The following is a 24,544-nucleotide window of genomic DNA, read 5'->3' on the forward strand; positions in this document are numbered from 1 at the left end:
GCAAATATTTTTTTAAAAGACCTTACGTGTTCATACTGTTAGCCAGGCTGTGTGGTGCAGATCATGAATGGGATGGGTAAAAGGCAACAAGGAGGACACAATCTGGCTTTAGGCTAGCTCCGCCCCACGCGTCATGCTGTGTTGTTTTGTTTTGTGAACCATGACAACTGTCTCAGCAGCTCCATCCAGCTTCTGGATTATTCTGCGTGTGAGAGCTAAGCAGGGGGTGACAGAGAAGAGAGATGAGAAAACATGACAAGATGAGAGAAGTGGAGAGCAGAGGGGTGTGGAGGACACAAACTAAGATGTGAGGATTGCTGGAGGAAGCAGGGGAGTCGCAAAATAATTAGAGAGAGGGAGAAAAGACAGAGGTGGTAATGCAGAATTGCACGGATTGCAGGGCATGACTTTTGATTCATGTGGTGAAGAACTGTAAACTCAAATGCAACTGCTTTAGCAGTTATGACAACATGAGGACAACAGGCATTGGACTTATGGGATACTGTTGTGAATCATTCAGACCACAATGACCAAAAAGCCTGCCAGGCTCCACATTATAAAAGGCAGCAGGCCTTCTGAACATCTGGCTATTCAGTATTGCCTATAGCACATAACAGTTGTAATGTGTGTATGTTTACATTTTAACATCAGTAATGTTTAATGTAAAAAATAGGTTTATTTTTGTAAACTCTGTATTTGTTTTTAGAGTTGTTTTTGTATATGAATAAGGATTTTTGATCTAAATAAACTTGTGTATTCTAAATAATTGTTTCCCCGATATGTGAATCACTTTCTCAGTAATGACAAATTTTGATGTGATGATTGTTTATTCAGAATTGGTCCTGTAGAGAACATATCAGCATTATGTACTAAATCTGAAGTATGTTTGTGTGTTATTAAGTATTATATTATTATTATTATTATTAACTTCTTTACATGTAAAACTCTTATTTCTTTCACTGCACATATTTTATCTGATTTGCTGCATTTTTCTCAATATTTTCTTCCATGTGCTGGCAGGAATGCTCCCTGCCTTCCTGCTAGCTGGGTTGATTCTGGCTCTGTCCATCCCTGGCACTACATCAGAGTCGGCCACGCTGCGGTTCCTGGGGCAGACTGACTTTGTTGTCAACGAGAGCAGCGCAGCTGTGGTCCGCCTGGTCATAGAGAGAGTGGGAGACCCAGTCAATGTGACAGCTTTGGTTCTGGTAGGATATGAAGCTATCATCTAGTGATATGTTTCTAATATGTGCATAGGTTAGCAACTGTTGGTGCTGTGAACTTACAAATAATATAGAAATTCACAACAGTTCACAGCAGTGAGTGAAAATTACTGAACAATTCTGCAGCCTGTTGAATCATTTAGCCTGTTCTGTCTGTACAGTTAAACATATAAGTGTCCTTATTCTGGGAAAGTTGACCTTCACATCAGGTGAACTTCAGAATCAGTAACTGTTTTGTCTATAACAAACAACGTTGATGATATAAAAGTCCCACTGTGTCAGCAGAAACTCAGTTGGAAATGAATGGATTTTGGCTTTACATCGTCTACATGTAGCCCAGTGTCAGCTGCTCACAGTTGGTGTCTGGAAATACGAACTGGCGGTGCGATGAAGAGTAGTTTTAGGGTTTTGTTTTGTGATTCTTGATATCTTTACCATATTTCTTGTTACATTAATTTTTATACCAAGAGCTGCATTGCTGGTTAAAATACCGTTTAATGTCAGACTTCCATCCAGCAACTAACAGAAATAGATGCTCAGGAAACTCTTGCTCAAGCAAGTCCAAGTATAAATGAATTTTCTGAACTGAGCCTGCAAGTTCAGGCCTGGAGTATGCTAGTGGCACACTTTGACATGAATATAAAAATATAGGTAAACTGAAAAAAAGTGAAGTTAAAATGTGTTGTCATGTTTCATTCAGCTAGAGGGAGTTGACACCGGGGACTTTGAAGCCATTAATGCTGCAGCCTTCCTGCTGTCCAGTGAGTCCAGTAAGACCATCTTTATTGCCGTGAAAGATGACGACTTGCCTGAAGCCGATGAGACGTTTACGTTCAACCTCATGTTACAGGTGAGAGCCCATTGCTTCTCTGCGAGTTGGTGTGTGTCACTTTCTTCTCGTCCCTCAGTACTGCGCTTCAGTGTGCTACTTAATTAATCTAAGATGAAAAATAAGGCGAACACATTGCCTAAAAAGCACGGCTACGTCAGTGTCAGATTTTGTGAAAGATGTGAAAATGATCTTAAATGGTACATATTACAAATCTTTTTCAAACCAATTGCCATCACAGTTCTGGATGACTTAAGCCTAGAGACTATCTCCATGGTTTCATGTATCCTTGATGGGCTGGCTTTGGCTGGTCTTGTTGTCTGCCCATCTTGTCCCTCACTTAGAGATAAAGGTCATTTGAATCCCCTGCGTTTGGCTGGTTGTGGGGGTGACTATCCCGCTTTTCCCTGTCGGCTCAGCTTTCTTTAAAAAAAAAAAAAAGACAAATCCTAAAAGAATTGTTATACCCTTTCATTTTAGATGGATTTATTATTGTTGGGCTACTCTTATTCCGTTTAACACAACAAGTTGTCTCATAAAGTTACCTTCCTTTTCTTTTCTCTGTGTATGGGAGTGAAACTAACACACATGCACGCACGCACGCGCACACACACACACACACACACACGCACGCACGCACGCACGCACGCGCACACACACACACACACACAGTAAAGCTGAGGGTAGAGACGCAACAATGGAAGCAAAGCACAGTAGAGATTCCTACATTGTTGTGAAATGCAATGAGTGTACACAAATATGCTGAAATAAGTTAATTCATTCATTCATTAATTGATCATTTATTCCATGTGGGTTTTTTTTCCTTTTGGCTCCCTCTCCTAAGGCAATTGTAGGGGAAACACCCCAGATTGTGAGACTGTAGTCTAAATTAAGAGAACAGCAACAATTCTAAACATCTGTCAGCAAGAGTGGCTTTCTTCACATCAGTCGTTCTCGATTTGACGCTTTTGTGACCTCTGGTTAACATTCGGTAGCAAAACTCAATTTTTAGCCTGCTACTAGAGTGAAAGACCAAATGAGGCGACCACTTTTAGCCCTTCTATTTACACTACAATGAGACAAAGCTTTGGCCAAATATAAGCCTGTCAGCTTACTGGAGTTATGTCTGGAGTACAAGTATGCGCCACAAAAGGTGTCATGGATTAAACACAAGAAAATAAAGGGAAAATCAGGGCCATAGTTATTATCACGCTTCAGTGTATAAAATCTGTTACATTGCTGGTTGACTATGACAGGAAAAGATTTGTTTTTACAGAAACAGTGTTGAGTCGTTGCAGATCAGAGCAGGTGCAGCCTAGCAGCACAGCACAAAATTACAGAAACACATAGCGGATCATGGCATAAAAGACTTGGCATGGTTGATTTACAGCGCCATACTTTCAACAGTGTTGTTTTTCAAAGTTTCTAAAGTGATTTTTTTCTTTACATGAGTGTGTCCACATAAGTGCGTGTGGATTTGTTGTCTGTGAGCTGACGTGCTACAAGGGCTCAGCATCAGAAAGAATGTTAGAGTCTAAAAAAGCCCCAAGAGACGAATGCAAGAGGCTTAAGTAGTTTTTTTTATTGTTTTTTTTATTTTATTTTTTTGCCTTGGCTTGCGCTCACCTTTACATGTGGAGACCGAAACATGTAGTGGTTTTGATAAGAAGTTTCAAATGCACTTTGTTTGGCTGAGAAAACTTAAAGAGATATAACACATGCTTTAGTGGAGAAATGTGTGTTTCTGTTTATAATACTATGACAAGAATGTAATATAGTTGGTCATTTTCCAAAATACCTGCAGTGAGTGCATATCCAGATGTTTGAAAGTTGTAAAGGGAATTTTGAAGTTTTGGTGGATGTCAGAACTGTTGGGTCTTGTAAAAACATATTTAAGCTCACTAATGGAAACCCTGGAAACACCATGTAAAAGTGTGTTGTTGTTGTTGTTTTCTTTTGAATCCTGTCTTGGAAAAAAATAAAACCTTGCAGATCATCAGTAAACACTTAGGCGTAAGCCCTGGTAACTCATGGTGTGATTTTAGGCCTGCTGGGATGTTAAGTCTTTCTGGTCTAGCACTGAATCAGAGAGAAGGGTACAAATCCTGAAAAGGTTTCCTGCAGAGAGCTAACCTGACAAATCAACTGGTCTGAAACCAGTACTTCCTGTCTTTGTGCCCTCTCACCAGTGCTTCTCGGTGGGAACACAGGAATGTAGTGTAGCCCGTAGATAAGGCAGTCGGTCTGGCTGTCCACATGAGGATCAGGATTACCTTTGGTAGGGGGGGAAGATAAAGGAGTGTTAATATAAATACGCTATAATCTTTGCTTTATCTAAACATTTCTATTCTCCTGACTTTTCAGAGTTCCTCAAATGGTGTTACAGTGGGGACACCAAAAAAGGCAACCATCACCATACTGTCCAATGATAACGCCTTTGGAATAATTGCCTTCAACTCAGTAAGAAACTTTCCATCCACCTTCATCCTGTCTTTGCTGGTTCACCAATTTACAAACTTAAAAAAACGTAAAAAAAAAAAACTGGAAACCAAAGGATTTAAGCACTTTAAATACAGTGACTTAATAAATTACTTGTTTGCTAATAAAAATAACGACAAGTATCTTAAAAAAAATAAAATAAAACAATATATATATATATAATACAGAAAAAAAAGAGTATGGATATCTCAAAATTAAATACAATAATTTAAATTAAATGTAAATGTTCTCTTGGTTATCTTGTTACATGTGTAAAGAGGCATTTTGCTCGCTTCCACTGCCAGATTGGGGTTCAGTTCAAATGAAATGTATTACCTGTTTTTGTTTGCTGCTGCAAATGTTACATTTCCATTTATTCTTAATTTGGATGGTTCTAATTGTCAATGAATGAAGTAGAATGTAAGCTGATTAAAGTTCTGTTTTGATGTTTTCTTTCTTTTTATCTCAGACTGAGGAGATCATAGTTGATGAACCCAGAGGAGGGAACCGTTACGTGCCTTTAACTCTAATTAGAGAAAAGGGAACATACGGTACTGTGACTGTAAATTTTGAGGTGAGATCATGTGAATAATATTAGCATACCTAAGGGACTTTTGTGTTTCAAGAACTAACAGTGTCTAACAAATCAGTGTTGCATGTAGCTTGTTAGATGCTTTTATAAATTAATCCCACTGCCTTAAAGACACTTGTGGATTCAAGAGTTTAGATTATTTAGATACAATGAGCAACATCTATGTTTAATAAATAATGCAACTGCTTTGTGTTTCATAGTAAGGATAAATTCACATTCATTTTGAGCTCATGGATTGTCAAAGTAGGAATATCACTGGGGTTATTCTCCTTCCTGTCTTCATAGATCGCTGATGGTCCCAACCCTGCCAGTGAGGATCTCAGTCCCGACAGTGGAAACATCACTATTCCTGTAGGCCAGGCTGTAGTGCACTTCACTGTACTTATTCGGGATGACCAGGTATTGAACTGATTGATTACACTGGACCAATTAAGTTTCTTAAAAATCTGTCTCTATAAATTTTTTTACTGCACTGGCAAAAGTTTGAAGTTTTGAAATTCTTTTAACTGTAAAATAAAGTGTACAGCATTTTTCCTCATCTTTTTTGCTACATACATGTTTAGAGTTTTGAATGGTATGTGTTTTGCTTTCTCTGTGTACCAGGTCCCAGAGGATGATGAAGTGTTTTCAGTAAGACTAACTGGTGTAGCAGGGGGAGCTCTCCTCAAGCCCAACGCCAGCAGTGTTCGGCTGAGAATCCTGCGTAATGACAGCCCTCTGCGGTTCTCCCACACTGTCATGGCAGTACCAGAGTCTGCGGCAGTCATTGCCCTCAATGTGACCAGAGGTCGATTGACTGAGGATGGACCACTCATTGGCTCTGTTGACACTGAGGTTGTGTTCTTTAAACCTAGTTTTTCATGTTTACATAGTCTTTTACTGCAAAAGCACTCATATACACACAATCAACAACTTATATGTAGAGAAAACAGAGAGCATTTGTCTAATTTGTATGAAACATCTGGACTCTACTGTCTTTAGGTTTCTGTAGATTACATGGTGGTGAGTGGTGAAGGCCTGGGCAGTGCCACACCAGCTGTGGATTTCTTCGATCTACAGCCAGTCAGAAGAGTTACATTCCCTCCATTTGTCTATAAAGCTAGCCTGCTGTTCAACATCAGTGATGATAATGTGCCAGAACTTGCAGAGTCCTTCCATCTGGTCCTCCTGGAGGACACGATCAGAGGAGATGCTGTGCTGGTATCGCCTAACTCTGTGCAGGTGACCATCGAGCCCAATGACAAACCTCATGGTGTCCTCTCAATCAGCAGCAGTGCACTGGTTCAGCCAATCAGCATCAATGAAGATCTGACACAGAGGTAGCATTGTTTTCTCTATAAATGGGTACTATAAAATTTGTTGTATAATCTAAATCAGGGATGTCAAACTCATCTTATATCGAGGGCCAAAAACAGCCCACTCTGACCTTAAGTGGGCTGGACCATTGAAGTGTAAAGAAGTTAAACTACGAATTTAATCCCTAAGATAGCTTAATATAAGAAAATAACTGCGGTTTCAGCAGTATGTCTTAGATTTTTCATGATACATATATGAATAGTGCTGTAAGAAAATCTTTTTAAGAAATGCATGTGTAAAATTACAGAAAAGAAATCTGGTAGCTTCTGTTAATTCACAGAAAATATCCAGTTTTTCTGGTCCCATTGTAGAAAAACAAAATAAATTTCTATAGTAAATTTTGAAAAAACACCTTTTTGTTATTAAATTGTTTATTAATCACTTAGTTAATCTTGTGTAGCATGAATGGCAATGAAGTAGATCTTTATCAGTAGGAAAAGCTGTAAAATGTTTTAAAATACATTTAAAAGTCTGAACGTCTATGCCCTCCTCTAGAATTTCCAAATCTATCCAGTGGGGCAGATTGTGCTGATTCTGGTCCCCGGGCCTTATGTTTGACATCCGTGATCTAACTCCTCTTGTGTTACATGCTAGCTAAATCTAAACGCTAATGTAAAAATAAAATCAACCATTTACATCCAAGATTATCACTCCTCCAGATATGATGGCATCGTTATTGTAAGAATCGGAGGCAGCTATGGTGAAGTGTCTGCCAACTGGTCCATCAGCAGAAACTCCAGTGATCGTTCACCAGTGTCAGATGATTTGAGGCCTGAGGTGGGGCAAGTAAGATTTGCTGCCGGTGACAAGACTGTTATTATTCCAATAAACATTGTAGCTGATGATCAACCTGAAGAAGCAGAGGCCTTCGTTTTCAAATTGCTGCCTAGTACAGTAACTGGAAATGCTGAGGTTGATGAACCCATGGAGGTGAGTTTAAAAGACGTATTTTTTCAAATCAATGAATTAATTAAATTTTTTAGGATTATGGATTATTTATATTATTATTTATTAGGATTATGTTGGGGTATGTAAGAAAAAATTAGCTGCACTTGTTAGGGAACGCATGTTGCATGTGTTTTGCATGTGTGTGACCTACTGTAAGGCACAGTGGCAAACTTGGCACATGCTGCAAAAGTCGACCCCTTAGTGTGTAACTTTGCTCTGTGGGTGTTCCCTTAATGTGGCTGAATCAAAACAAAGTCGAAACAGGCGGCACACTCTGAGTGGGGTGTTTCTGTGGGGGGGTTTTTTAAGCACGGATGAAATGGTGACAAGTTTTTATTGCTTCCATCTTTGTCCAAGCCTCTTGGCTACATGTGAAAGCAGTGGGCAGATCCAAGACTTGTTTATGTTCAAGGCATTAGATGGGACTATAGGGCCTGTTTGCCATGTGTGCAGAACAAGTTTGCTCAGAAGAATTTTCTCGATGCATAAGCAAACAAATATAAAAGAAAGTTCATGACTGCTGTCAGTGAAGTTGCAGATCCTGTATCACATTCCAAAAACGGAAATATGCACATCACACTGTGCTTTAAATCAGTGAGCGTGCCAAACAGTGCATCTGACAAGTATAGGTTCCATGACTGAACCACAGTTTAATGCTCGTGGAAACTACTCTTAACAGTCTTAGCACACTTAATTAAAGAGGATGCCCCTGCTAAAGTTAGCTCAGGGCTCTGTTTTACTACTCTCAGTCTTGCTTATTTTCTTCACTCTCTCTGTTCCTCACCTCTCTTTTTTATGATCAAGATACAATCTTAGTAACATAAAAACAGGATACTCCACAAAATCCTTCACTGTAATTGATGGTACACCCAGGCTTCATTGCTATTATTTGAGACCTGTTAGCTCGCTCCATACGGGGACTGTACAACCCTTGTTAGCAGTGAAACTATGAATAGAGGGGCAATTTGTGTTTTCTAAAAGACATCATTCCTTCATCATTCAAAATGTTCCATATGTCTCCTTCTTCTTTGCAATTTTTTTTCTCCCACAATTTCCTCAGATGGTTTTCTACATTCAGGACAGTGACGATGTCTACGGCCTTTTTCGGTTTGACCCAGCCAAAGAGCAGAACATCCAGAGCCAACCTGAGGGCCGTTTCCTGTCTCTGAATTTTCTGCGGAGTGGTGGTACACTGGGTAACGTGTCTATGGCCTTCGGTGCCCTCTACATTCCTGCGGGTCCCATAGACCCAGCACGGGCCCGTGACCACGTCCTGAATGTTAGCGGGACCATTAATGTGGTTTTTGCCCGTCAGCGGATGGTCCACATCATACTGCCGATCAGGAATGATGCCTTTCTGCAGAATGGAGCTCATTTCTTAATACAGGTAATACCACTGGAAACAAGGTAATTTAAGTTGTAATTCAGCTGCGACGTTTCACATTCACATCACCAAATGCATTCCTTCTGTTTCTGTCTGTACCTCTGGCCAAATTGGTACTATTCAAGGTTTAAGTGCCTCATTTGGATGTGTGAATGGTTTTACATTGGCACTCAAATCTGGCATGTTGCTATGGGATTTACCCAGCTGTCCAAACTAACAACATCACCTAACCCTTAAAGCTGGCAAAAAAGTACTAGAAAAGCCTTCTTCACATTCTGTAGATGCTTAATTACTTCACACACTTTCAGCTTCAATACAAACACATATGTGTACAAATATACATAGACTGAGGGGAGCATCAACAGGTCTTTCAATGCAACCTACAAACTGACAATACAGTCGTATTTGAGTGTAATTTGTTCTTTTCTGTCTGATGAATATGTATCTAGCCTTCTATTTTTCTGTTCTATTTTTTGTAGTTGAATACACTGGAACTGATCGACATAAGTCCCTCAATTCCGTCAAACAGCCCAAGGTTTGGAGGATCGCTAAACCTGACCTTGACTGTCACCCCTGACATTGCAAATGGGGAAATTGGCTTTACAAGCAACACCACAGTGGTGGTTTATGAACCAGAGGACAGCAATACCAGCACAGTAAGATATACAAAGACTATCAGTTTTGTGAAGCTTGCCTTTGTTCGCTTTCATAGTTCAGTGCTTCATAAACATTCAGTGAAAAAAGAAACAACAATGTTCGGAGTGTGAATAATTTATACAGACTGTGTCTAAGTGTAAGAGGCTGATTCTGATAATTGTCGTAGGTCAGCCTCCCTCTGCGGCGTGATGGGACGGACGGTCGGGCTGAAGTGTTCTGGAGTCTTAAGCCAACTGGAGCCAATCGTGGGGATGTTACTGCTAATGACCTGAAACCTTTTGGTGGTTCTGTCATCTTCGTCTCTGGGCAGAGCGATGCCTCCATCAATTTCACTATCCTGGCTGACAACATCCCAGAAGTCAACGAGACCTTACTACTCACTCTCGATAGGTAGGGCCATTAAAGTTAATTGACATTCATCGTTATATTTATTTTAAGTGTTTATTTTAGTCATTATCAAATCCGTCTTGGCATGCAATAACTATAATACATTCACTTTTTGAGGTTATCTGTAATGGTTTAAAGTCAGCTTATGCACCACTTGAGTCCAATAGGAAAGGAGGGGCTGACTAGGTCCTGATTCTTCCCGTTCTTCCTTAGCTTGTTTTGCGATGCATGTTTATTGGGGGTTAATCTGTTAGTCTACATTTGGATGAGAACGACAGCTTTCTCTCCCTCCCACTCGTCCCCTGCAGGGTGGAGACTGCACGCTTTATAGTGTACTTTGGGTAAGTGGAGAGTGGAGTGAACCTGGGGCTTTTGTGTGGCGTGAATCACGTCTTTGTTTTTCACAGAAGGGCCTACTTCAGGCTTTCTGGAGGTCTTTGGTCAATGTGGGGATGAGGGGGTCTGGGACACGGTGGGGGATTTTGTGATGGTGTGAAAAAACGTAATTCCAAAAGAAAAGGATTGTTGGAAGAAAATTGAGAATCTTCTTTATATGTTCTTGCACTAATTTAACCAGACTTGATTATGTACCATTTAAAGATGCAAGTGTTTGTATGCATGCAGTGCCTTGACTGTGACTGTTTTGAGTGCTTCATCCTGTCGTGTCTTTGTTATTCCCATTATGTTATGCTTGCTTGGGTTCAATTTTCCCAGCACATACACATATACTTACTCCCCTGCTGAGCAATAAAGAGGCAGGCAGGCAGTTGATTGACATTGTTATTAAAAGTGGGCTAAACAGCGGGGCTTCAGCATATAGAGTCAATAATGAATGAGCATCACACAATACAAAGAATGCTTTGAGAAGTTTAAGTTAAGCTACTTAGTCATTGTTATTATTGTTGCACGTTTTACGTAAACACACAACATAGCAAAAGTACAATAAGCAGACATTTCAGAGCTATACTCAGCATGAAACTGACACATACCTGCCCTAAAGCAGCTCCATGTTAATGCAGCTCCACAATTCCTCATTAAAGAGGATGTAATGGCATGTCTTTTTTTCTTGTTCTTTTGTGTTTAGTTATAATAATAATAATAGTGTATGTGCTTATATATGCATTTCTGTGTGCACGTCTCAGGAGTAACGTTGAAAATCAGATCCTGAAAGCCGGCTTCACCAGCCGAGAGATTATCATCATGGAGAATGACGATCCGGGGGGAGTCTTTGAGTTCTCCCCGTTATCCAGAGGTCCATGGGTTATCAATGTAAGCCACAGTTTTAAAGCTGCCCCAAAAAGAAATAGGGTTTATTTCCATTAGTATGTGTAGTATTTGACCTTGGATGTGGCCCAAACTGTTGCACATTCAGTCAAAGACCTCTTACTGCTTATAAATTTCAAATCTGTTTGTTATTATTTTGCTTTTTTGAGTCAAAATTGGTATAGCTACGCTTGACAATTTTTAGAATTTACTGGTCAGTTTAGGTGTTTTTTGACTCACGACTGACTCACAATAACTGACAATTACTGTAACTTAGTGATAGGACTTTGAAATAATTCCCTAATGTGTGTTACACATGTAGAGTCCAAGTTTTGCCTTCATAATTTAGCTTTTTTCTGTGCATTGTGACGTTAGAAATAGCTAATATTTTGTAGCAGCTTTATTACCATGAAATAGTAGTCAAATGCAGGTGTTGCTGATTTCATTAAGTAAAGGTCTCTACCTGAATACAACCTTTATAATAATAATAACAGTAATAACAGTAATAATAATAATAATTTCAGAATGGTTGCTGTGAAAATGTATTTTTGAAAAATGAGTTAAAATTGACTTAAAGGTTCAACTGAATATATTCTTAGCTTCTTTGCTCTGAAGCTTGTCTCTTCTAACCTAGGAGGGTGAGGCGGTTGAACTGCACGTGGTCAGAGCCCAGGGACAGCTTCTGAAACAGCTGATACGATATGCTGTTATGCCCTCGGGCAACAATGAATTCTACGGTGCTACGGGCATTCTGGAGTTTAAACCCGGAGAGAGAGAGGTGGTGGTGGCGCTGGTGGCACGGCCTGATGGGGTGCCAGAGGTAAGAAATGGCAAGATATTAATATTTACTTATTTATTTTCTGCATTTTACACAGTGCTGCAGTGTAATTCAAATGCATTATCCTTCCTACTTTCACATTTAATAAGCTATGAAGTTAATGTTTTAAAACTTTTTCAGTGTGATTACTGTATTTGTTTATTTTGTTATGTGTGTGGGTACAGCTGGACGAGACTTTTTCTGTGGTACTTAGCAGCCACAGCACTCCACCTAGTCGTCTTGGCAACCACCGGGAGGTCAACATCACCGTTCGGAAAAACGATGACCCCTACGGAGTCATTGAGTTCAGCCAGTCGGGACTGACAGTGGCCATCAATGAGAGCAAAGGAGACGAGACGCACCAGGGTAACTTGAAGTAGCAGTCCTTTAGATAATAGTAATACTTTTCCAGGTCAAGTGGTACCTCATTGACACTTAAAATGGATCTAAGAGGAGTGAATCACAGAAAATTAGAGTGTCCAACTTTCATGTGATTGTTAAGGAAAACAAAGGCTGTCTGTGTTTTTGTGTAAAACATGAGGACATGTTAAAGTAGTTCCTCTAGTGAATGGCCTGTATTACCTGTATTTGCTATAAATAAACATGTGTACAGCTAAAATCAAATGTAGTTTATCTATGAGAAAAAAAACATTCAATTTCTAAATTGATCATGTCTGTTTGCCCCGTTTCTCCTTCAGCTTTGTACCCCGTGATGAGGAACAGGGGTCACTTTGGCAAAGTGTCAGTTTTGTGGGTCTTGGAGCCAGCACTGTCTGGAGACGTCCGCCCCGTTCGAGGAAGCATCACCTTCGAAGAGGGGGAGTACCTGAAAAATCTCACTCTCTTCTCTGTACCTGATGAGGTAAAATGTAAACTAAACCTTAAAGAGCACATCGTCCACAGCTCAGTTAGTTTTCTTTGTTTAAATTTCTTTCTTTTTTTTAAGATTCCAGAAGAAATGGAGAATTTCACCATCACGCTGTTAAATGCGACAGGTGGAGCAAGACTGGGAAACATAGTCAGTTCCAACTTATGGATTAATAAGAATGATGACCCCATTTATTTCTCAGGTAAAGATTTTAATTATATAATAATACACGTGTTTTCCAGCTTGTCCTCCCTCTCTGACATCCTTCCCTTTCCTTCATTTTCGCACTTTCATCGTAGAACCCGTCGCTGTGCGGCTTCAAGAAGGCGGTGTGGCCAACTTTACAGTTGTGAGGGCAGGACGGGCAGACTTCGTGGCCACAGTGATGTACCGAGTAGAGTACAATGATGCATCGCCAGATGACCTCTTCTTGCTAAGTAATGACACAGTGCTGGTATATGCTGTGGGCGAATGGACGAAGAACATCTCTGTGGCTGTAAAAGATGACGACATACCGGAGACCGATGAGCCTTTTTACATCGTTCTCTACAATGCCACTGGTACGTATGTGCTTGTTTTCTTAAAAAAGTGATGAGAACAAAAATGTAGCAATATGCATTACAATGATATATGTGTTTATGGCAGGTAATATATGCTTATATAGCATTTCTTTATAATGTAAATGTCATTCTCTTGTAATAAAGACGTTTTTTTTGCTATTGGTTAAGAGTAAACCATATTTTTCATGTATTTTCTTTTGGTTACCTGCCTTTGGACAAGAGGAAGGTACATCCTCTCCAGTATACGCTGGACAGGTCATTAGTCTGTTGCAAATTGATCAGTGACCGATTCTATCTATAACTTAAAATACAATTAACTCTGAACCAATAAAGAAACACACTTTTTTTACACTTCGGATAATAAAAATATCTGCATTTTTACTCAAAGTCAGTTGTCTTTCTTTCAATGTGGCTCAAATGAATCAAGCAATTCATCTGAAATTAACATCTTCTGCTCTGTTTATTATTTCTGTCTGTATCCTGTACGTACTAAGAGATGCAGCAGAGGTATTTAGCAGTGTCTGTGATAAGACTAAAGGCTCTCATGGGCCTATATTGTTTTTCATGGATGGGAACGGTAGGCCAGTGGGACAAAACAGGAACTTAATAACCAAACTCCAGACGGTCTGAGAGACAAAGGCAAACATTCCTTTGGCATCTTTCTGTTTACTGATTGACATGGAGTAGAATCAAGAAAGGGTTAGCCTCTTCTTTATATCGGAGGGCTGTGCTGGCATGGATTGTGCTAAAAGTCAATAATCCCAATGTTAGAAGTAAGCTAAACTCATACTGGCGTCTTCACACTCTTTACCTTGTCTGCTTAATCACAAACAGATTTGCATGCTTGTTTCAGGGTACTCGTTGTCCGGCAACTTGAAGTATGTGCTTGTGAGAGGATATTGCACTTCTGGTGCTGCTATAGCTACACTTTTTCCATATTTTTAAACTTTCAAATACAATAGTTCTGGTTTAGTTCTTGGTGATATTCACTTTAAGTCATCTGCAGAGAGAATCCTTTGTTTGGAATTTAGCTTATTCACAAATCATCCACCTTATCCTCCTAGGCTTGGTTACCATAGTAATAGCGCGCTATGTTAATGAGACAGTCTCCTCCTATTGCGTGAAATTTAACATGGCAGTAACAATATGGCCAGCACTCTGTGTGTCTGCCTTTCCTTAATTATCTGATTCCAGCGTCAATAATGTGCATGTGTCCACAGGTGATGCAGTTGTGTATGGAGCAGCCACAGCTACTGTGGTGATTGAGGCCAATGATGATGCCAATGGGATTTTCTCCTTGGAACCTGTAGAAAAACCAGTTGAAGAGGGAAAAACCAATCATTTTTAGTGAGTGACATTTGGTTAATATTACTTCACTTGAAATATCTTGTGTTTTTTTATTTGTATTTATTTCATGATTCTGTCAAAAACAGTAGTTTATAATCTCCAAGTACTATCAAAACGCTAGAGTTGATATTTTAGACAATTACCTATGTTCTGTTACTGAAATATTTTCTCTTTTTTTTTTCCTCAGTGTACTACGTGCGAGAGGCCGTTTTGGGAATATTACAGTATTCTGGCAGCTGTTTGCCAACGATTCTTTAACTCCTCTGGAAGAAAACCAGGAATTTACAAACACAAGTGGATCAGTCACCTTCACTACAGGGGAAAAGACCAAGCCTATTGTCCTGGAAGCCATCTCTGATAAACTTCCAGAGTTCAATGAGTTCTACATCCTCAGGCTGGTAAATATCTCAGGTGAGTAAAAGAAAAGCATAAAATAAAACTGATATAAGACGCATAAGACAGATATGAGAAGAAATTTCACAAAGCAGAGAGAAAATGAGATGAAATTAATTTTTCTTGAATCATCAGTAACTGCAGATTTAATTTTCATTTGGAAAACTCTGACACTTGGCCATTATTTCTCTAAGGCGGTTACCCCGGCGAGGGCGGACGACTGGCTAAGAGTGCTCTAAATGCCTCTGTTTTCATCCCGTTCAATGATGACCCATTTGGTGTCTTTGCCATTGCTGAGGACAACATGGACCAAGAAGTAGCTGAAGATGTTCTCTCTGAAGATGATATGGCTGATGTGACTTCTTTCACCATCCTCCGTAAGCAGGGCACTTTTGGTGATGTAAGGGTGTCCTGGGAAATTGTTTCTGGTCACTTCCCACAGGGCCTTCCTCGGATGGATGATCTGCTCCTGGTAGCTTCCTTTCCAGATGAGGTAGAGCTCAGGCCTCATGCAAGGAGACACCACTCAGCCACAGACACTTGGTTTTTCTCCGGGCTTCCTGGAGCTTATGGTACCATCTCACCTGACGATGGGCCTGCAGCCATTAGCAACTTCACCTTTTCTGCTTGGCTTTTACCCAGACTAGATACTGACGGCTTCATAGCATCCAAAGGAACAAATGGAAGCTTGTACTATGGAGTGAAGGTCCACACCAATGAGTCTCATGTCACTGTGATGCTATATTATACAGTAATAGGTTCAAACAGTACCCAAGTGGCCCGGGCCTCTGCAGAAAAGTTTTCTGCAGATACATGGCTACATGTCATCATAACAGTTGATGATGGGATTATTGAATTCTTCTTGGATGGCAGACCTATTCCTGGGGGACTGAAAAGCATCAAAGGAGAGGGCATCAGTGACGGTAAGCTTCATTGTTCATTCCATTTATTTTCAATTTCTTTGACACATTTCTTGCAAAGGTAAAATCACTCTTTATAAATAGCTCATACAATCACTGTAGGTAAATTACAAAAAGCTCTAACTCACCAAAAAAATATTTGATTCATGTGTCAAAATGAAAGTCAGTGAATCAGTAAGAAGTTGTTTAGCATTGTGAGACCAGGATACCCAACTGTATTGCCTACCATAGTTAATATTCTTCAGATGGTGATTTAAAGAATACAAGATTTGACATTGTGCTTTTCAAAGCAAACCAGCAGTTAGTATCTGCATTACTATATATTAGAGTAACAAACTAGCAAACAGTACTGGGACCACCTGTTGCTCCACATATTTTCATCATCCTCACATCTAATGTTGTCTTGTGAGGTGTAACAGTGGAAGGAACTGCATGCATGCCATAACCATCCTCTGCATCCTTCTGCATCTTTTCATCCTTACTCCTCTCCTTTTCCATGCCTGTTGCTGCTAAGAGTAAAGCTATTCAATTGATAAAAAGATCATCTGTTTTTCTTTGCGTCAGTAACTTTTGATATTTACAAGTGTGGAATAAGAAATCGAATTGAATCTTGAAGAGAAAGGCTCTTTCCAATCTGGACAAGTAACAGACTGTTCAATTGTCATTTAAGAGTCGTAAAAAAGTTTTAGTTTTCCGTGTCAAAATGTTGTCCAAGGTCCAAACTGTGTAGGAAACAGTTTTCAAATTGTTCAGAGTCTTAAGTTCTTACATAAAGATAAAAGGCATGTGCACCTTCACATGCTCTGCTGCTTCCTCATTGTTCAGGAGTACTGTACTGGGACTTCCCAGTGCTTGAGTGACCACTTACCCTCAGCAGTGCTGCACATTGTTACTGCTGAAGGGAATCGGTTGGCATCTTCTTTTCTTCCTATTCTCTCTAATTAATGGGCACAATAGCCGGTATTTGACCAAAAGCTCCCATAGGGGAAATATTCTGACGCCTCTGTGGCTTACTCCAGTCACAGTGGATTTATCCATTATCATCAGTCATGTTGTGCCATTGTTTTCTTCTGGTAACTCAACCTATGCATGGAGTGCTTCGTGTCAGGGCTTTGTACTTGGTCACTGTAGCAGATTTCCTGCATTTGTCTCACTTTGTGCAAGTTCACAAAGTGATAGGTGCATGAGGTGTGAGTGTATAAATGAGTAATGAGAAAGAGCTAGACCTAGGCATTTGTATACCTTAATCAAGATTCTGTTTCTGGTCCCTGGAGTAATGACCCTTATTACGTTACTGGTACACAACACCGCAAAGGAGGCTCAATAATCAGTGTGAAAATGATGCAATTAGTATTCAATTGCTTTGATCTCACCAAGTCTTAAGTTAAATATGTTTGTGTTAAATAACACACAATTGCACTGGAGTAAAAAAAAAAAGTCTGTGGCTATGGCTGTGACTGGTAAATCAGACAAACAATATGACAGCATGACAAACACTGTAAATGAGAGATTCTAGGAAATATTACTAGAATTTACAGTACTGTGTATTTTCCCCCTTCCTGGTGATTTTTGTTTTTGTATTTGTCACATTTACATGTATCATCAAACAAGATTTTAAATCAGACAGAGACAAACAAAGATAACCAGAGCAGCTTTTAAGTGATGATTTAATTGCTAAAGGGATTAAAGCTATCCTTCCTATTTGGCCAAATGTGAAATAGTAATTCTCTCTCCTCTTATTAAATTATGAATTAACTTCAAAGGCTGAGTTCAATTTCACTAGCCACATATCATGCTACAAAGTAAAAAATAAATAAATAAAGCTGAGAAACAGAAAAGTCATTGATCTCTATAAGTCTCAAAAGGGTTACAAAGCCAGTTTTAAGACTTTTTAGGATTCCAGTGAACAACAGAGAGTCCCATTATCCACAAATGGAGAAACCTCGGAACAGTTTTGAGCAAGCGGTCACAAAATAGCCCTGAACAACATCTAAAGAACTGCAGGCCTCACTTGTCTCAGATAAGGTAAGAGTTCATGATTCAACAATCAAAAATGGGCAAAAGTGGCATCCATGTAGGAGTCCCAGGGCATAACCGCTGCTGAACAAAATGAAAGCAAATGCTCACCTCGCACTTTCCAAAAAAGCATCTTGGTGATCCAAGACTTCAGGGAAAATATTCTGTCAAAAGTTGAACTTTTGTGAGGTTTGAGTCCTGTTACATATGTGTAAAACTATCACAGCATTTCATAAAAACTACAATTAGGTTATACAGCAGGACAATAATTTGGATAATCTGAAACACACTTGCAAGTCTGTCTTTGAATGGCTAAAAATAAAAAAGCCAAAAAAACAAAGCAAAAAGAAGGTTTTGTAGTGGCCTAGTAAAAGTCTCAACTTGAACCCAATTGAGATGCTTTAGCATGAACACGCTCATAAACCCTCCAATGTGCCTGACTTAAAAGAATTCTGTAAAGACAAATGGGACAATCATTGGTAATCCATATTTTACAGGAATGTAAAAGACTCATTACTCAGCCTGGTTTTCTTCGTCTAATATAAAAAATCTGTTCTGCTCCGAAACATGTAAATGAGACAAAGATGCAAAAAAAGAAAGAAATCATGAAGGGAAGTAATTTCACAAACCTGTTCAATGTATATGATCATGTCACATCATTATGACATCAAATTAATTATGCATTAAACATTAAAAAATATTGTTCAGTGTTTTTTGGGTCATTTTTTTCTACCCCAGGACCTGCTTCAATGTTCATTGGGTCAGATCTTGAGGGTAAACAGCGTTACACTGGCCTTCTCCAGGATGTCCGCTTGTACCACACTAAGCTGAACCGCAGCCATATCCACGAGCTCCACACTCAGCCCCCTAAAGCAGACCTGCGTACCATCTCTGGTTACCTACGATACCAGCAGGATGAGAGGCAGAAGTCATTTGTGGTGGAGGCGAGAGATGACACTGAGGAGGAAGGAGAGGAGGTATTCTACCTACAGTTGGTTGCAGTGCGCGGTGGAGCACGCCTCCCCCTCCCCAGACCCACTGCAATTTTGCGAGTCTTGAAGAGTGACAATGCCAATGGGCTTTTTGGATTCACTGGGTCCTGCATACCTGATGTAAGTGTCTGTTGTTATCAATAGTCAAGCTGCTTCATGAAAGTCTTTCAAGCAATTAAACAAGAAAGTAAATCAGACTACTAAATAAATTATGTGGTTTGCATGACCACAGTGTCATTAATATTGTGCTTAATGTCATCACTCACTTGTCTCTACACAGTAAACATATGCATAGAAGCAGATGTAATGTAAACCCATTTGATTGTCAGCCCCTGTCCTGCTGCATTTTTTATTAGTCTTCATGCTCGGCTGCAGAGAGAGCATGCTTTCTCTTAGTAGCTGGATTGGATGAGTGGGCTCTCGTCTTGGGTCATATCAGGTAGAGTGACAGCTGGTGAGGCAACAGCAGGTCTGTCGGTGAGGGCATTCCTATAGTAGAGGATCAGGAGTTCCTTTGCTAGAAATGAGAGATCTTGTTCCCCATTTCAATCAATATAACAGGTGGCAGAGCTGCTGATGGCATTCCATCAGAACCAGTGCGTCTCCATTACTGTATCTCCTACCGCTAGAAAATTAAAGGCAAAGGAACATGTGGGCTATCAAATGATCGCACTCTAAATCACATTATTAGTATGCTGGAATTATATTGGGCTGTAGTTAGTAAGGCTAGCGCATTTGAATCTAACAAATTGTAATAAGTGACGAAGATGCATTTAGTATTGATCAAGTCCTCCTTTGGTTCTGAATTCATTAATGTTTTTATTTCTTTGTCCCCAAAGACCACCGCAGAGGGCTCCACTATATCTTGTGTGATTGAGCGTATGCGGGGATTGCTGGACCATGTTTATGTCAACTACACTGTAACCCAACTGGACAGCGACACACCGGCCAATCAAGATTTTCTTAATGCAACCGGAGCTGTGCTTTTCACGCCTGGAGATCCTTCTCAGGTTTGTGCGAGAGTTGGGGAAAGCCCTTCTGAATTTATGCAGGATGACAAAGACTGTAGTCACTCACTGCGTACAATCAAATGTTAAAGCAGCTACCGATTGCTGTCTTTCAGATTCACCCATCTGTAGTGTTTATTGATAACCAGCCCCGCCTAGTGGTTGGTTGGTTGGTTGCAGATTTTTGGATAAAATAACAGGTGTTTGCTGAAACTGACCACTTGGAAGTGGCATAAATATAGATTATTTTCAAAAGTGCAATGCAATCTAAAAATACCATATCATACCACTTAATTTATAAAGCACTTTAAAAAAATAACAGGACTGACCAGTACCACCAGTGCTGTACAATAACACCAAGCATAAAAGAAATGCAAAAGAGCTGTGGAAGTTAAACCATAAAAGAATACATCAATTAAGAGACTTAAATAAAAACAATTAAAAGAATTTTAAATTAATTTGTAAATGAACTGGAAGCTGGTGAAGCGAGCAATGGAGGCCTACTAATTCCAATAAGAAGTGCATTGCTTTAATTGAGATGACGTTATAAAATGATGTATTAATATTTGAAGGTTGCATTTGGAGAGAAGAGGGTTGATTTTTTAACAGCAGTCTCAACTGGAAACATGCGGGATTTTACTGGTGTGTTCAAATGAGAGTCGAACTTTAGAGCAGAATCCAATTTCAAACCTGAATTTGTAATAATCAATTTCTCATATGGGGCTGGAGAGGAAAGGTGGACAAAGGTGCCACTGGGTCTAAACAACATGACTTTTGTCAAATTTAGCTTTTGTTCATCTTTCTGTTAGGTACTGAACCTGCTGGTGTTGGATGATAGCCTCCCAGAGCTTGCAGAGTCCTTTCAGGTTGTGCTGGTGTCTGCAGAGTCCGGTGATGGGAAGCCAGGCTCGACCCCCACAAGTGGAGCAAGCATTGACCCCAATAGCTCTGTTAACACCATCACTGTCACAGCTAGTGACCATCCCTATGGTATTTACTACCATTCCCCAAAAACAACACTATTTTTCTCTCAGTGTTGCTTAGTGTATAAGCACAAGTATGTTTATTTTGCTGCAAGTGGTTTATTAGGGAGCTAAAATATCAGTACAATTTTCCCTCTTCTTGTCTGTGTCTTACTACTTTCATCATACCTTTTGCCTCCTTCTTATTACATCCTCCTTACTGCTGTCACTAAACACATGAACATCCTTATGCAGGGCTGCTGCAGTTTCAGCCCACTCCTCCAGGAGAGGGTTTGATCTCTCCAGCGTTGGAACCTGCTCACATCACTGTAAACGAAGAAGATGGAGAGATTAGTTTGCTGGTGGCCAGAGCTCAAGGCATTTTGGGTAGGATCATGGTGGGATATAGAACAACCCCCTTCACAGCATCCAGCCCTGAAGACTATGAGGTTGGTTTCACTGATGATGTATTGATGAACAAGCAAATAGGTGAAGGGAAAATATGTTTTGGCTGCTCACTGGTTTCCTATTTTTCCATATGCTCCTGGCAGGACTCAGAGGGCATGTTGGACTTTCTTCCAGGGGAAAGGTTAAAGTTCATAAATGTCACCATCATAGATAATCCTGTCCCTGAACTGGAAAAGATATTTAGAGTGGAGCTCTACAATGCAGATGGAGGAGGTGGGAATTCTTAGCTGTATGATCAGCATGTTTTTTTTCTCAGTTTTTATCTTAAGTAGCTCTTTATTGCACATCTTTCTTAGCTGTCTTTACCTTTTTTATTTAGAACTGAACTGACCCTGTATTCTGCGCTGCTGTTTTTCTGTATTCTATGTGTGGTCCCCTCCTGTGTGTTTCCCAATACCTTCACATGTGGCTGCCAACCTACGCTCCTTCCCATTCGCCCTTCAATCTTTACTCTTCTGATGTGACACTTCCCTGATCCTCATGTTTGATCCATCAGTGGATCATTTTCTGCATAGTGAAGGGAGTGGTAGTGGGGAGAGTGACTATCAATTGCTCCTTCCGTCCTATCGCCACCATGGTAAGTAGCCCCCTCCTTTTCCCCTTCAAACTGCTTCTAGTCTGTGCTCCTTCTTCCCCACAATGGTCTGCGATGCATATACACACTCATACATTTGCAAGCGTGTGTGTGTGTGTGCATATACATGTTTGCTATAATGTGTGTGGTATTTACATTAAGCTGTGAGCCTCTGTGAGAAGGAGCTCAGGGAGATTTATGTGGGAAAAGCAAACACCCTTTCATGGAGCAAGAAAATTAAAGTAGTTAATGTGAGCTGTTACATACCACTACCACATACTGTGAAGTAATCTCCACATAATGTATAGAGCTTGTATTTTAATCTGATGCTCTTTGGGATACTAGTAATATTAATATTACTTTATTAACTGGTAAGGAGACTTGTATTATCATTGGTCTGCTTTAACTGCTTGATTGATACTTTTTTCATTTCATTCGCTTTAGGATCAAACTCCTAAAATGCAACCAGAATGAATTAATTGTTAGTAAAATACATTTGATATTTTCTGTGCAGCCAGCTTGGGAGTTGCATCTCGCATTGCAGTCACCATTGCAGCATCTGATGATGCCCATGGAGTGTTTCAGTTTAGTCCTGAGTCGCTGTCTGTTAATGGGACAGAGCCAGAGGATGGGCATAGTTCTGTGCTTCTGAAGGTCAGTGTACAACACTATTGAAAAATTAGGACCTTCCCAGTGATTGTTTATCTTATGTTCTTTGTTCTCATTTTTTCTTTCCCAGGTGGATAGGTCCTTTGGTGACCTTTCCAATGTAACTGTGTACTGGGAAGCTGATCCCAGTTCTGAGGGGGAGCTTCTTAGCAGGTTTGGAAACATCACCTTTGGTGTAGGCCAGACTTCACAGAACATCATCGTCACTGTGGTCGAGGATGAGATGCCCGAGTTGGACAAGAGCTTCACTGTGTCCTTGGTTAAAGTGTCACATGGTCGTCTGGGTGTCAGGACATCTGCTAATCTGACTGTGCTCGCCAGCGATGATCCATATGGTGTTTTTGTATTCGCTAATGCATCAAAGTCGGTTCGACTTCCTGAAGCTGACTCAACTGTCTCCCTCGCCATCCAGCGACAGAGAGGCCTGATGGGTCAGGTGTGATCTGCAGAAGATTTAGAAACTTAATAGAAACCATAGAAAATAAATCCAGTTAAGCTTCTGTTTTTTTGACTTTTAAATATATAAATAGCTTGGATTGACAGATTTCAACTTGTGGTATCATGTATCAAATTATATATTGTTTTCCGTTTTTATTTCATCTAGGTGCGAGTCACATATGGGACACTAAATGAGAAAGACCCAGAACCCTACAGGACCCCTGGGGTTGGCCGAGCCACTGAGGGGCGGGATTTTATTCCTCTGCTCGATTCTGTTGTATTCTTGGCCAATCAGAGTGAAGCAAACATCACCCTCAGAGTTTTGGATGATGAAGATCCAGAAAGGGATGAGTCGGTGTTTGTGAAGTTAATCAGTGCTCATCTCATCAGAGGAGAACAGGGGAGGCTTGGTAAGATGAAGACATGGAAAAAATACTTAACATATGATATGATATGATATGATATGATATGATATGATATGATATGATATGATATGATATGATTCTTTCAGTTTCCAATTCCCCTTCTCTGGGTGCCAGGAGTAATATTGTAGCTCAGGTGATAGTGGAGGCCAGTGATGATGCTTTTGGAATCCTCCAGCTGTCAGCATCTGCTGTCAGTGTGGCTGAACACTACGTTGGGCCCATAATCAACGTCACCCGTGTTGGGGGCATTTTTGCTGATGTATCTGTAAAGTTCAGAGCAGTGCCTTTGACCGCTAGAGTCAGTAAGTATGACTGTAGAGGTGACTCTTTCTCTCTACAGTATGCGTGTGAGCAACAAGGCTTGTCATTGTGTTTTCAACATGTTTAACTTTGTAGGTGAAGACTACAGCGTAGCCTCAACTGATGTTGTCCTCCTAGAAGGGGAGTCCAGTAAATCAGTACCAATCTATGTTATTAATGATGTGATCCCTGAGTTGGAGGAGACTTTCCTCATTGAGCTCATCAACCAGACGACAGGAGGAGCTCTTCTGGGAGAGGTTACACGTGCCATCATCACCATACTGCCATCCGATGACCCTTTTGGTGCTTTTGGTTAGTAGCCCATATACAGGATCATTTTAACCTTTCTTTCTATTCACAGTTTGTCATTGTTTACCAACTTCTCCCCCCCCTTTTTCTTTTAAAATCTATCTAGTCTTCAAGGCTATTCCAGTTACAATAGAGGAGCCAGACACTGACTCTACTGTTGTCACATTACCTATTGTGCGTAATGCTGGCACTATTGGCACAGTGACAGTTAAATGGCAGGCCACTGTCAATGGTAAACTGGCAGTAGGGGACATTAGGCCCACATCAGGAGAGGTAACGTTTGCTCCTGGAGACACCATGAAGACACTCAGTGTGGAGATTCTAGCTGACAATGTACCTGAAATTACTGAGGTAAGAAGCTG

The 24,544-nt window shown here is 40.2% G+C and overlaps 1 protein-coding gene across 1 annotated transcript in view; it reads left to right on the plus strand.

The window, feature by feature from the left end:
- The first annotated feature begins 754 nt into the window (after positions 1-754).
- adgrv1 (adhesion G protein-coupled receptor V1) overlaps positions 755-24,544 on the plus strand; it is a 123,864-nt gene continuing 100,074 nt past the window's right edge. The window contains exons 1-31 of the mRNA XM_080309073.1: positions 755-1,208; positions 1,924-2,073; positions 4,417-4,512; positions 5,000-5,104; positions 5,408-5,521; positions 5,726-5,956; positions 6,104-6,441; positions 7,138-7,408; positions 8,487-8,813; positions 9,290-9,466; positions 9,634-9,857; positions 10,997-11,123; positions 11,752-11,937; positions 12,120-12,300; positions 12,633-13,004; positions 13,102-13,362; positions 14,583-14,709; positions 14,897-15,120; positions 15,297-16,025; positions 18,777-19,150; positions 19,870-20,040; positions 20,847-21,027; positions 21,255-21,448; positions 21,551-21,680; positions 21,964-22,044; positions 22,556-22,695; positions 22,781-23,146; positions 23,315-23,558; positions 23,660-23,875; positions 23,970-24,185; positions 24,289-24,533. Of these exons, the coding sequence (XP_080165199.1) occupies positions 1,023-1,208; positions 1,924-2,073; positions 4,417-4,512; positions 5,000-5,104; positions 5,408-5,521; positions 5,726-5,956; positions 6,104-6,441; positions 7,138-7,408; positions 8,487-8,813; positions 9,290-9,466; positions 9,634-9,857; positions 10,997-11,123; positions 11,752-11,937; positions 12,120-12,300; positions 12,633-13,004; positions 13,102-13,362; positions 14,583-14,709; positions 14,897-15,120; positions 15,297-16,025; positions 18,777-19,150; positions 19,870-20,040; positions 20,847-21,027; positions 21,255-21,448; positions 21,551-21,680; positions 21,964-22,044; positions 22,556-22,695; positions 22,781-23,146; positions 23,315-23,558; positions 23,660-23,875; positions 23,970-24,185; positions 24,289-24,533 (6,984 nt within the window). The 5' untranslated portion in view covers positions 755-1,022. The remainder of the gene's footprint in view (positions 1,209-1,923; positions 2,074-4,416; positions 4,513-4,999; positions 5,105-5,407; positions 5,522-5,725; positions 5,957-6,103; positions 6,442-7,137; positions 7,409-8,486; positions 8,814-9,289; positions 9,467-9,633; positions 9,858-10,996; positions 11,124-11,751; positions 11,938-12,119; positions 12,301-12,632; positions 13,005-13,101; positions 13,363-14,582; positions 14,710-14,896; positions 15,121-15,296; positions 16,026-18,776; positions 19,151-19,869; positions 20,041-20,846; positions 21,028-21,254; positions 21,449-21,550; positions 21,681-21,963; positions 22,045-22,555; positions 22,696-22,780; positions 23,147-23,314; positions 23,559-23,659; positions 23,876-23,969; positions 24,186-24,288; positions 24,534-24,544) is intronic.

The sequence above is a fragment of the Astatotilapia calliptera genome, chromosome 12 (assembly GCF_964374335.1).
Source record: "Astatotilapia calliptera chromosome 12, fAstCal68.1, whole genome shotgun sequence".
Classification (NCBI taxonomy): domain Eukaryota; kingdom Metazoa; phylum Chordata; class Actinopteri; order Cichliformes; family Cichlidae; genus Astatotilapia; species Astatotilapia calliptera.